The sequence below is a fragment of the Oryzias melastigma genome, linkage group LG13 (genome assembly GCF_002922805.2).
Source record: "Oryzias melastigma strain HK-1 linkage group LG13, ASM292280v2, whole genome shotgun sequence".
NCBI lineage: Eukaryota > Metazoa > Chordata > Actinopteri > Beloniformes > Adrianichthyidae > Oryzias > Oryzias melastigma.
In genome coordinates, this window is record NC_050524.1 from 11,470,739 (window position 1) to 11,484,825 (window position 14,087).

Below are 14,087 nucleotides of genomic sequence, written 5' to 3' on the forward strand. Positions count from 1 at the left end.
CTGCTCTGACTACTCCTGTGGTCCCTACCTCCTGGGTTCTTCAGGAGACGGCTGCAGCTTTTTTGAGTTATCCCATTTGTTTCAGTATTTAAGGAACTGTCCTTTTGTGTTCTGAGTCGCAGCGTCTTTAAGGTCTTGTTCTGAGTTTTTGTCTAACTCTTGCTTCACTAAATATTCTAGAACCCATTTCAGCCATGTTTTGAGTCCTTCCTGCATCTGGGTTTCAACCTGTTTGCTCAACTTTAACATCCGATCGAAGAATAAAAAAAAAAAAAGTCTGGATAAACTCCCATTCTGATGCATCCACTTGCAGACAAATAGCCCCCCGTACATCTTTATTTTCCTCGTCTGAGCTGCCATCTGACTGGATAGATCCGATATTTCTCTGCTGGTAATGCTAGGTTGGTGTTGTGAGGGTCTGTAAGCTAGCGAGACAGAATGTAAACATTTGGATGATGGGAAATGAGGACAGGCTTACTCCTTAGTTGCAACAAGTGCAACTAACAGGCACATTTTTAATGCCACCCTACCACTCTGGAGAAGCTATGTCCTAAAAAATCGACACAGGTTTATTGATTTTGGCTAAAACAGCATAATCATAATTAACAGACCCCTGGGAACGCTTTTATAACAAAAAATGATCAGAGTGTGACATCGCTGACACAGCTCTGAGCTTGACGGCTCATGTGGAGATTTTCTGGAAATCTCCTGTTTACACCTCAAAGTTATAATCATTTGTGTCTGGATGTGAAGACAGAAACTGATGCATGTTTTTTTTTATGCGTGCTGTAAGGGTGACAGCTTCTCTCCCAGCTGAGGGCTTTATGATGAAGCATGTTATTGTTAGGGTTTGAGATGTATACACCGATCAACTGTCACATTCAGACTGTGTCGATCATTTATTAGGCTGATGTGTTTTAAAACCTCCAGGTCATTTTACATGACTGGGACTTACTGCTCACTTATGCACCGATCACTATTTAAATTTTAATACGGCTAAATTGAAATCTTAAATGCCTGGAAGCAATTCCCACAAGTTTTTTTATTAGATCATTTTTATACGGATGTATTTTAGAAACTTTAGATGTTTGACGCATCAGCCTCAGACACTGTTTGTGGTTTCACCACAGAGACTCTTGTTTTTCTCCTCTGAGACTCCTGTGTACAGAAAATGTGACTCATATCTCGTTTACCTGCGTAATTTAGATGCCCAACCTGTTGGTAATTTTCTTTAACAAATTAAATCATGTTCAGCCACTTATGAAGAAGAATATTTGATGTCTCTCAGAGCCGGCACTACTGATGAAGCTGATGGAGTGTTAACGCTGTCGCGGAGTGAAGGCTTGCAGCTTCGTCGGGTTTCCGGGTCTACACGGCAGCTCTGTTGATTGAGCTTTCCTACTCTAAAGAATTAAAAACAATTGACGGTTAGACACACAGACGGAACAGAGGCGCACGCTACCCATTTCCTGCTCTGTAATGTCATCATTTGTCGGTACGACGGCACAGAGAGCCAATAAAATCCCACTCCTTTGACATCAACGCCTGTCAACAGTGAAGCTGTTTTCCTGATGATGAATGCTGCTAATAAAGAGAAAATAGGCCCTTTGCTATTGATTTCCATTGAGTGTCCTGTGGGAAATATTCTCGTCCCCAACATGCAACACACACAGAATTATAGTATTATCCATCAGCAGGGGAGACTATGAAAAAAGTCATTTAGTGGCAAAATTCTTTATTTATTTTTGATTTGCTAAAAACATCAAAAAGTCTATCATGTTTTTTTTTTTTTTTTCTCTCTCTGACTGATTTATAGTCAGTTATTTTATTCATAGCATTTACCTATTACGTGTTACCCCTTGTGTTGGTTTGTAACACGCTGATCTAAAGCCAGTCCCACCCACAATTCCAGATGTGAGTTTCTGATAAATTACAGCTGCTTTGCAGAAAATAACACTTTTTTTTTTATTTTGGCTTGAATGACATAATCATTTTTAAAAGAGCACTGGGAACACTTTAACAATTGATCAAAAGATGATCTTAGTGGGTCTTTAAAAATCTCTAAATTCAAGTGTAATTCCTTATGTAAACAAATTTAAACACTTGCTAATAGTCTCACAGTATCATTGCAACATATTTACATCATGTAACAGATGAAATCTCTCATTCATAAATTAATCAACCACACAGTTAAAATTGTGGTTCACTTTCACCCATGCTTTTCTCATAGCATTTGCAGATTTATAAGCAAAGTGCACATAATGTTTGACAATATTAAAAAAAACACTTGGTTTAGTCTTTGAATGTCTACTGGAAGGACATCAGATCAGCAGCTCTCCCTTTCAATCAGCAAACACTGTCCATCAAATTCAAATAGCTTGCTAATGGTGCTCTAATGCAATTTTGAAAGAATGGTGAATATAGTCTTTCTTCCTGCAAGCATGGTTAAAATTCATTCTGAAATTATCCCTATCAGGGCTTTGGTCCCACTCATGTCATCAACTGACTTTGTAACCAAAAACCAGCCACTTACTGAAATTTGTTTGTGGACATGTCTCCTCTTTTCTTCTCATTTTGGGGTCTATTTTAAACCCATTTTCAAAGATGCCCCCGAGATTTCTTTTTTTTTTTTTCCCTCCGTGCCCAAAAATCTTTTGAATTTTCGTATCTGTTTCATGAAACGGTTTGGTGGCCTCCCCTCCATCTCCCTGTGTCAGAGTAATCTCTTTTCTTCTCCGCGTTCATTGTGTTGTGAAAGAAAGACAGAGCTGTCCAAATTCTTCAGAGACTGGAAGATAATTAGGCTCCTCGGAGAGGACTGGGCAGGGTTCAATAGTGAAGACAGATTGCAGAGACTGTTGATGTGATTGGCCATCCATGTGACTGATCAAGCATTCTGTTAAGACACTATTGCTGTAATTGGTAATTAAATGGATCTTAGGGTTAAATACATTTTATGCTAAAATTACCTTGAATGTGTTATGTATGGAGGTTTTTAAAGAAAATCGGAGCATAATAGAACATGTCTAAAACCCAATAATGTCACAAATTTAGTCTGTTTTCTAAGAAAAGTTGTCTAAATCAGTGACTGCTACCTTAAGAAATGATCACTTAGTATTAATTAAAAGAGTTTTTACAGAGTTGATCTTGAAAGAAAGCCTTTAACCTGAAAGCCACTGATTGGTTAAATTGTGTCCTTGGAGGAGTTTATTAACTTCTGGATGCTAAATTTGAAAAGAAAAATAGCAGGAATCTTCTTCCTTTGTGTGCTCTTCAATGTAGAGCAGATAACAGTAGTGTAAACCCCTGAAGCTGTTTCCAACTTCTGTAAACAAAAGCAATTATTACCAGTTGTTACAATTTACTTAGGGAGGTGAATGGAAATTTTTTGTCAAACTATTTAAAAATTTAGCCCGTCTTTGCTAATTTCATAAGAGAAAGTTGGGCTGAAGTTTGAAAGAAAAGAGACAGATCAATATTGTTTTTCTTCAAAAAATGCATTTATGAATTTTTCATTTCTATTTGGCTCGAGCTTGGAATTGGTGGAAAGTTTGATTTCATTTACCGAGAGACAGCTGCCTGCTCACATTCAGTCCATCTGTTGTGGACTAACTGCAATAATCTAGTAAACAGCACATTTATATTGAGGAAGTTACTGTCACAATTTGAAATGCAAATTTTAAGTTGTTCACCTTTGTAAGCACATCCCATCAGGGGTCACCACAGCAAATCAGTTCTCACCGATCTGCACACTTGGTTTGGCAGAGAGTTTTATGCCAGAAGCCCTTCCTGACGCAACCCTGTATTTTATTCAGGCTGGGGACCGGCACAGGAACACCCAGACTCTGGGCCTGCATGTGGCCACATAAATAGGCAGTAGCATGAAGGGTTTGGCCCAAGGACTCACGCTGGAGTAAACTCATTGCGCCTCCTGGGAATCAAACCTGTGTCTCCCATGCATCAGTCCTGTATGCAGCAAACTGAGCCATCCAGTCAATTTAACATGCAAGTTTTGAATAACGAACAAAACAAATTAATCAAAAAGTGAATACAAATATGTTAGATTTTTTTGTTAAAATTTTACTTCAGATTATTTAAACATTTTTATTCATCTATATGTCATGATTAACTTATTAAAAAAAATATGTATCTTTGCATTTATTAAACAAAATAAGCAAAACCAAAAATGTTCAAGATATAAGATTGAAAGTACTAATATATGCTTACCCCAAGTTCAAGAACACGCTAAACTCGCATTCTTCAACACGCTTTCAGCATGTGGTGGACGAGAAAGGCGTGGCTTCTTCTTCTATATCTTTTTTCTACTGTTTACTTACACATGTCCACCTACAGTTGGAAGAGGCTCGGTATGAAATGTTGAAGCGATTTTTCCCCAGGTTCTTTCTTTTACCGCTCTATTCCAATATATGACAGATGTGATATCACCTAAACTGCATTATTCATTTCTCCCTCATGATTAATCTTCAAACGGTTGGCAATAGAGGCAGATATCAACTATACGTCACTAACAAATCCAAGTCCCTGATTGGTCAAATTTGGACCTGTTTTAAGTTGTAACGCACGTTCAGTGGCCAGCATTTTGCATGTGACAGTGCATGAATGTGAGGGTTTTGAATACTGGAGTCCAAAACACACATACCTGCCTTTACATGGACTTTTCTTTAGAAGTGACTGCTTGAATGAGGGCACTGTGAATGTAGCTTTAGATGGAGTTAATATAAAAACCTCATCGTGAGTGTGAATATACTGCCCACCACACACACAAGCATTCTATACGTAAGAGATAATGCTAGAAGAAGTGTGCATTATCAGAAGTTAATGGACCCGGAAGCATGAACCGTCACTTCAGTAAAGTCTGTTAATTTCTGATAATGTGCACTTTGAAGGCCATTATCCCACATATACCATGGTCACTTACAAAATAAATTAGTTTTCAACCCAATTTAGTACATTAATCTAGTCATTTTTTTAGGTTTGTAATCACTGGTACTAAGGCCATTGCAGTGATATAGGATATTTTGGCTATAATTTTGGCTATTTTGACCGTTATGGACATCCTGCAACCAATCAGAATAGAGTATTCACTTGGATGGAATCATAACTTGTGTTAATTTTAGCAATCAGGTATGCTTTACGTTATGCAACCAGGTTTTTGTTTCAACAAAATTAGAAAACATTTCAGAGGATTCTGCATTTCATTTATTAGTTTAAAAATGTGATTTTCCCCTCATCGTGACCAAAAAATAAAATTTGTTTTAATTTATTACAGTAACAAAAAATTCAGGATGGCTTTTGGTTTTGCACAAACAACTTCATAGTTTACAGTGTGACCAGTATATTTTCCCTCAAAAAGTTCTCAATAATTCTTCATTTCTTTATAAGATAGAAAAACAATCCCCTCCAGTCTGTCCAAACTCCTAAGTCTGATAAGCAAACGAGAAATTCCGGATTTCCACATGAAGATCATTCTTCTCTTGAGCCATGGGGATTATAACCACCTCTGGTTCGCCCTCATGTCTGACTCAGCGAGGGTTAATCTGTATTCTGCCGCTGTTGCTCATCCTTTAAAAAACCAAACGCGTACATGCGGATGCATCCAAAGCCTTTTCTATAACCAGTTCCAGCCGTCCACGAGTTAAACTGCAGGGAACTGGCTGTTTCATGGAGCGACAATCGCTACAGCGGGTGATAGATTTGACACGTGCATGCAGAATGATTGCCAGTTGCAGATATTCGCAGCAGGCGGCCGCACACAGTCACTGTGTGTGGGGTACATAATACTGATCTCTGTGGTTAAAGCAAATGCATGTGATGCAATCATTGAAAACTGTGGAGAATCAGTTTTTCAATTCGCAGCAGGATCCTCTCCAACAAAAGGCCAATCCAGACACTATTCGCTCTGATTAACATTTGCAGTCAAGTAGACACATTTTTTCACAATAAATCTCAGCTATCTTCCCTGCTGTATCCACTGAAACAGCACAGGAAGTAGCAGCAACTTGGTAACAAACAGGCTCAAGGTCACCTGTGACTGAAGTCTCCACTTATTTGCAACAAATTTACTGATCACATTCCATTCAAGTGTTGGTCTACGATAATATGAGCTGATATTTTAGTTTTAGCACACTAGAGAGAACAGTGAGGTTTGTTCACACATGAACCATTTCCAAAGGTTACTGGAACACGGTTCTTGCCACTTTCTAGAGTTTGATCAGTAAGAAACCCAACCTGTAAAGTTGTGTGGCGCATTCAGGAAAACACTAAACAGGCATTCTTGAGCATACTTTTAGAACATTATGTTCACACTGGACTGTTGAAAGTGGAGGGACTCAAACTCCAATCAACACATTCACAAACAGTTGAAGAACAGTACGTATCACTCCTGACTACAGTACCCATTATGCTCCAACAGTTAATCAATCAGTTTGGCTTCTTATCAAAGTTGAACTAAATCATGTTGATACATTTTAGAGTGTCACTTAGCCCAGAAAAGAGATTGGTAAAAACAACCAAGGCGCATCGGATTATAAGGTAGATTCTCTATTTTTGAAAAAAATGAAAGGATTTTAAACACAACTTATGGTTCAAACACTACAGTAAGTGTCACATTATTAGCTCTTATTTGATTTTAGTTTGTCAGATATACATTTTTATCATGTCTATGGCATGACACTATCTATTATACTACTACATTTGCTGCTTTGAGGTGATTCTATATGACACAGGATGTCTTTTATTTTGAAAGGAAGTCCTGTTAACCTCTGTCAAAAGTTATAAATATTTCATATTTAAAAAAAAATGGATTTTCTCTTTATATTTGTGTTTTATTTATACGAAATAATATTTGTATTTAACATACTAATTAATGTAATTACAAATCTATATCTTATTTCTCTAAAGGGAAGACTTGGTGGCTCATACTAGGTTGTGGTTGGTGAGAAATCAACCTGAGCAACTCTAATTGTGTAAAGGCAGCACACCCCATCCCTTAGATTAACCATAAAAGCCCTGCGGGTGAGGGTTGGAAATGCTCTTCATGAACATAAACACGATGCAAGATGCATTAAGACGCTGGAATATTGTTACAATAGGATATTAAAGCTTTCTGGATGGAAGTCAGTGTTATGAATAATTTTACAGTATATTTGCCCTCCAGTATTCATGGTATCAGTTTGGAAGGTTGTAGATTTGCAGAGGAAGATGTTACTGATGATCAGATCTGTTTTAAAAATAAGTATGGAGCTGATAAGAACATTTGTGCTGTGAAAGATGCTCCAAGTACCAAAAACGGATCTCCAGAGTGTTTTATGTTCCTCACATACATCCAATAACTTACCGCATTGCCTATTGCTGTCAAATCTCAAACATAAGGCTTCCTCCATGTTTATTATGCTTCGCATACCCAGCAATCTGCCCAAGCAGCAGATAAAATGAGATACTGTAACGTCTAAATATGGTTCCTGACTGAATCTTCTCACTCCCTGAAGGGATGAGACCAATGTGGAAAACAAATTTTGCCACTTTCAGTTGTGTGTGACAATAGTGGGACTTTTTCACTTTAAACCTTTTTTCAGTGACAAACAGGAAAAACATTTTGTCACCTATACTCTCCAACTTGTAAATGAATGATCTCACCGAAAGGCTCTAAAAACCTGCTGCATGATGGTAGAAAGGGCTTATTAACTACCTTTTGATGTTGATGGCCTGGTTTTTTCCTGCCTGCAACATCTGCTCAGGAGAAAAAGCAATTTACATGTTTTAACTCAAAGAGTGGGGAAATGATTATGAGGACAAAATAGCATTAAACTACAGGTTTCCTCCTATTTTCTGTTAGATGTTATGAAAAAGTCACCTAATTACGGATGACCTTCATGATAAATATATTCAATGACAGAAACGGAATAATTTATGTTTGAATTTAACATGTGCTCTAGTAGAGTTAAAGTGTCTTTGAAGCCTACTTTACACCACTTTACACTTGCTGGGTAGTTAAAGTAAAGCCAAATTAACAGGTCAAAATTCGCTAATAATGATGCACTGTAGATCCTTTTTAAGGTGGCTCTAAGCTCCCATCCTACTCGTAGATACGCAACATCCTATAGATGCTCTTTAAATTTATAATGCGGCGAAAGATCTTTTAAACTGAAATCATAGAGGCATTTTTGAGACTTAAAACCCTCAGGATACATTTTTGAACAAACGGTTATTTATGTTCTCTTTCTCTGCCCTACATACTTGGTGTTCGGAATAAATGAATCAGAAATTTAACCTATTTTCCGCAAACATAGCTCATATAGATAATATGTACCTTAAATGAAGATCTCCAAAATGTAATGATTCTGTGGTTTAGTTTGGTTTTCTGGTTCATGTTTTTGGTTTCCTTTTGTAAGTCACAGTTTCAGGTTCATGATCCACAGCTGTCTTCAATTCAGTTAATTGTCCTTTAAGTGTCTGATTTTCAGGTCATCTGCTCTACTCTGTCATATTTTTGTCATGTTTCGTTTATTCATTAAATGTTTAACTTTTCTGCCTCCTTGCCTGGTTTTCTGTTTTATGGGTCCTCCACCACCTATTCCTTCCAGAAAATGTGAATTTTAGCCATTATACAGTATTTGCCAATTTTACTTAAAATTGTATTTTTTTTCTCCTGGAATGCTATGAACAAAGTTAATTATCTTCAACAATTCATATTTGTATATACTCTTGGCCACTTTATTAGGCATACCTTGCTAGTAGCAGGTCGGACTCCCTTACCTTCAGAACTGCATTAATCCTTGGTGGCATAGATTCAACAAGGTACTGGAAAATTCCTCAGAGAGTTTGGTCCATATTGACAAACAGTTGACACCCTACACAGTTGCTGCAGATGATGCTAAACTCTTCTTCCACCACCATTTGAGCCTTTATGACAGTGCAGTAACCACCAGACCACTGTGGTCAGAAAAAGGATGGACATGATCAGCAACAACACTGTGGTGTTGGAATAATGGCTCAAAGTGGTCCAGGAAAATATTTTCCACATCATTACACCACCACCAGCAGCCTGAACAAGTAAAGCCAGGATGGATCCATGCTTTCATGTTGTTGATACCAAATACTGACCCTACTATTCCAATGTTGCAGCAGAAATGATCATTCATCAGATCAGGCAGCATACCATTTGGTAGAGCTGGGGGAAATTGTAGCCTCAGTTTCCTGTTCTTAGCTGACAGAAGTGGCACCCGGTGGGATCTTCTGTTGCTGGAGTCCATCTGCCTCAAGGTGGGACATGTTGTGCGTCCATACTCTTCTGTATATCTCTCTTATAACCAGAGGTTATATGAGTTACTGTTGTTTTTTCTATCATCTAGAACCACTCTGTCCATTCTCCTCTGACCTCTGGCATCAACAAGACATTTCGACCCACAGAACTGCAGCTCAATGGATATTTTCTCTTTTTATGACCATTCTCTGTCAGAAATCCTAGAGATGTTTGTGGGTGAAAATCCCAGTAGATCAGCAGTTTCTGAAACACTCGGATCAGTCCGTCTGGCACCAACAAGATCGTCTTGATCTTGTCTACATGCTCAATTGAGTTGCTATTGGACAGGTGTGCCTAATAAAGTGGTCAGCAAGTGTACAGGAGATAGCAGTACATTTAAATCTCCTGTCACAGATCAATATCTACCTGTATATTTTTGTCTCATAAAGACTAGAAAAGCAAACCGTGTACATACAGGGAGAGTTTCAAATCTCTTTGGGTTATCACCATATCAAGACATTTCAAATGCATGAGCATTTCACGGAGGCGGTTTCTGTTGCTATGCAAAAAAACAATATAAAAAGTCACACACTCAACACAAGCCGTCCTTTGTTTGGGTGTGAACACTCCACCAATGGTGACTTATGCATGTTCACATATCGGGGTTTGAAAAAAATATAAATGTATTCAGTTAATTGATTGCCCCAGTTTGAGGGAGTTTTTGTATAAATATTTTGCAAATAGGAGAGAAATAGTCTTTGTTCTTTTTACACAAAAACTCTAATTTTTCCCATGAAGTCAGAAGTAGGTCACTACGGAGAAGACATTTTTTATTCCTGTCATTTAAAGACTTATACTAAAGCTCATCTGAGGTACAAGTGGTTTGTGAGGAAGAGGTGACACCCTCTCATGATGATTATAAAGTAGTGGTTTTGATTTTCAATATAAGAAAAGTGTTTAAGATGAGGCTCTTCTTTATAGAAAGTGAATTGATTTGAAATGATTTTCATTCTTTCGTAGTAGAGGTTGTATTTAAATCAGCTAAAGGGATCAAGTTCACCCATGGTGTTCCCCTGTCTATCTTGTGTAATTTAACCCTCTACATGGGGGTGAAAGTGAGATTGTGTCTTATTTAAGCTCTAAAATTCTCCTATTATATGTGCTATTGAAGTGTTTTGTCAGCACGCAGAGAGCTTTATACGACCTCTAGAAAAAATGTTGCACACGCATGTGGGTGTGAAACAGTTTTTAAATTAAAATTCAGTCATCTGCTGCATTCAGATGATGCTGGTTTAGATTTTTTTCCAAATTGAAAATCATTTTTAAAATATTAAAACTAGAAAAAATGGCTCAATTTAGACTTGAATAAGAAATAAAATTGTGATTTTCAAGATGTCAGTTACAGACCCTCAAAATGACTCTTTAAATACACATTGTTATGGATGACAAAAGAAACACTTTTTTTTAATTTTGCAACATCGATGTCAGCTCGCATGCCAACAATGAATCACTGTTAAATCTCCATTCAAATCAAACTTTATTTGTATTGCACTTTTCTGACTGACAGACGTAACTCGAAGATATTCTCTTACTCATCAAAACGAACCAAGAAGAGGTTTAAAAAGTCAAATTTCTGCTATATGGTGCACTTATTACCAGCTGATGCAATTTTTTAATCTTCCTGTATCTTTTTTCTCTACTTAGAAACCAACAGTCTCATTGTTGGCTCTGTAACTTCGTTACCGCCCACATGTCTTGCAAGTGCACAGAAAGAGTTACAATGGTGTTTCCAAGTTTCTCTGAAAATATAATAAAAGCCCTGCTGAAACGGAAGTGCAAAAAAAAAAACATGCTTAAGAAGTGGTTCACTTCTCAGCAGGAGCCAGAATATTAAAATTCTGCTTTAAGCTTCCAATAATCACACGAACTGAGTCAAAAGTCATAATTTTTCTCTGCAAACACAAAAGTAGGTTGATATGCAAACATTATCAGGAGAATCTTGGCCATTCAGACTGGTTGTGTTGTGAAGCGGAGGCTTTCCCCTCATTTGATCCTGTCCATTTGTCCTTCTCTCCCCCAGCGGAGAGCATCCACGGCCATCCGAGTGTGTTTTTGGAGACCGAGCGATCCCACGGACCGAAAGCTTCCCAGCAGTCCTGCGAGACAAAGTCTGAAGGTGGAAGAGAAGTTGGTGGAGGTCGCAGTGTCAGTGTGACCAGTGAGGAAAGTGAAATGTCAGTTTGCTCCCTGAGCCAGCTGGGAAACACTATTGCAAACAGTGAGTGGGAGGGACACTGAGCTGAAAAGGCCACTCTGTCATCTTCCATTTGTCTCAAACGGAAGACTTTGTGTGGTTGAAGTTTTACGGATCTGACCCCAGACTTTTGCCGTGTGGCTGTTTGTGTTTCTGAAGTTTCCAGTGGCTGGTGGGGGTCAAAGAGGTTGGACTACGCCCTGTACTGCCCCGACGTGCTGACTGCATTCCCCACGGTGGCTCTGCCTCACCTGTTTCACGCCTCGTACTGGGAGTCAACTGATGTGGCCGCTTTTGTTCTGCGGCAGGTATGAGAACTTCACTGGTAGCATCTGTTTCTTTTCCAAGAAAAAGTTCTGCAAAAGCTTTTGTTCAATGAATACTGGGAAATACAAAATTAATGTAGTGTACTATGAATTTACACAAACCATCAAGATGGTCTAATTAGGCTGCAAAATGATGAACATAAATCCGATATAGCAACATTTTTAATTTATAACTTAAATCAAAAGTGATTTCTCAGTCAGAAGATAAATAAAAAAACTATGCTTTGTTTAATTAAGTTTTAAATGTTTTATTGCATTCTTCACTATATATATATATATATATATATATATATATAATGTGAATTATGTATGTTTCTTGTATTCATTTTATAAATCTGACATTTCATTGCAAACTAAGATCCCTGACCTTTAAACCACTTGAGGTTTATTCAGAATATTTGCATTTTTTTCCAACCTTATACATTATGTATCTACATATAAATATGTAGATTAGTTCTGAACATTTTTTAAAAATATTTACATGAAAAAAACAACACAAAACACTGAAATAATCCCTGAAATTTGGGGAAAAATAATACTTGTAGAAAACATTACCAGGATGCAAAGATAAGTAAAATTACACAATTATGCAATACTTAAACCTTTGAAAAATGAGATGAAAATACTTGAATAATCTGTAAAGTTGAATTGATCATATTCATTACTTCACAGAAAAATGTTTCACTTAAGACACTGAAAAAACATCATAAACTGATCACATGGAGCAGTGGAGTAGTATTTTTACAGAGATGATGGGGTGTTTTTTTTTTTGGGACAGATAATATCAAAAGAATTGTTTGCATGCTCATAGAAAGTCCCTATTGTGATCTGTAGATTATAGCCCTCAAAAGATAAAAAGTAAAGTACTGACTTTGTTTCTCTAATGTCAGGTAAGAAAGGCTTTAGTACCAGGCTTGTGTATTTGCGTCCTGACATTGAGAAAATGTGTAAAAGATAAAACAAGGATTCTTTGAAGCCATTATCCACATGAAATCCCGTCTTGTAACCTTAAAACTCTGTGTTGCTGTGGTTTCCATGATGCTCTTATAAATCCACTCTCACAGTATGATCAAATATGAATTTTAATCCAAAGTTACTTTGAAAGCTTTAGAAAATCAACACATCACATTTTTTACCTCTCTGGCGCCTCAGCTGAGGGGAGATGCTGTGTGATGAAAAGATGTCTGGTTTGGAGGTTTTAAAGTCGAAACACCTGCTGTGTGTTCCCTGACAGCTCATGCAATGCGACTGTGTGAAGACTCAGGAAGCGGACAACTTGGACTCGGCTCCTTTCTCTCCTTCCAGCCCACGCGAGAAATGGCTTCGAAGGAGAACACACGTCAAACTACGGGTATTTAGCATGAAAAGTTTTTAAAGAAAAATCTTACCAGTTTGCTGTAATTACAAAATCAATTATAAGTGAAAGGTCTCTTTTCTCATTCAATATTTAGAAGCTCCTGTTGACACTGATGGTAATCGAAGTGACTTGTGAATATTTTAACAAATCACTTTGGCTTGCACGAGGGATATTACACAGCATGGGTTATTGTCTCAAAGGTGCCTGTCACTCTGACAAATGCTCACGCACAAAAACACATTAAGCTGGGATTGTTTCTCTTCCTGTGAAGATGGAGTGAAAGGAAGAGGATTCTTATCGTGACTGAAGGAGTCCTGAATTAAAAACCTTAATTTGCAGGCTCAAAGTTTCCAAATTAATCTTGCAAATTGCAGGTGAAACCAAAGTTCTTTAAACAGCACTTTCTAAAAAATGACTTTTCTTCTTTGAATATTCACAATGTTTGATGATCCGTGTCTGCCAATAATTCCTCTTTCTTTGGCTGGAGCTAAAAATATATCGATGAAAGAAGCAGAAATCCTTGTGACTGAAGTCATAAAAAAGTCCTCCCACTCTTTTACCTCAAGGCTCTGAAAGCGCGCTGGCACACAAAAACGCCATGCAGAATAGTCAAGGTTGCTTTTTTAGTATTCGTGTAAGAGCACAAACCGGCTTTTCATAAATCTAAAAATAAAACAGCAGAATGCCAGAAAAAACATCAGTATTTGAAGGTTTGATGGATTTTTCTTTTTTGGTCAATGTTTTTATGATGTCAGTATTTGTGAATTCAATCCGAGCGGCTGGAAGTTGATACATGAGTGTGCAGAAATACCTTCTGGGACAGGAAAACGGCTCACCTGCTGGAGCAGAGTGACACTAGAGTGGCTTCTCAGGTCACGGTAACTCAGC

General features: G+C 37.6%; 1 protein-coding gene across 7 annotated transcripts in view; it reads left to right on the top strand.

Annotated features, from left to right (window-relative positions):
* Positions 1 to 14,087, top strand: part of pitpnm3 (PITPNM family member 3) — a 115,447-nt gene that overhangs the window by 91,629 nt on the left and 9,731 nt on the right. For all 7 annotated transcript variants that reach the window (XM_036214886.1, XM_036214885.1, XM_036214887.1 and 4 more), the window contains exons 11-13: positions 11,343 to 11,540; positions 11,676 to 11,824; positions 13,077 to 13,193. In XM_036214886.1, the coding sequence (XP_036070779.1) occupies positions 11,343 to 11,540; positions 11,676 to 11,824; positions 13,077 to 13,193 (464 nt within the window). The remainder of the gene's footprint in view (positions 1 to 11,342; positions 11,541 to 11,675; positions 11,825 to 13,076; positions 13,194 to 14,087) is intronic.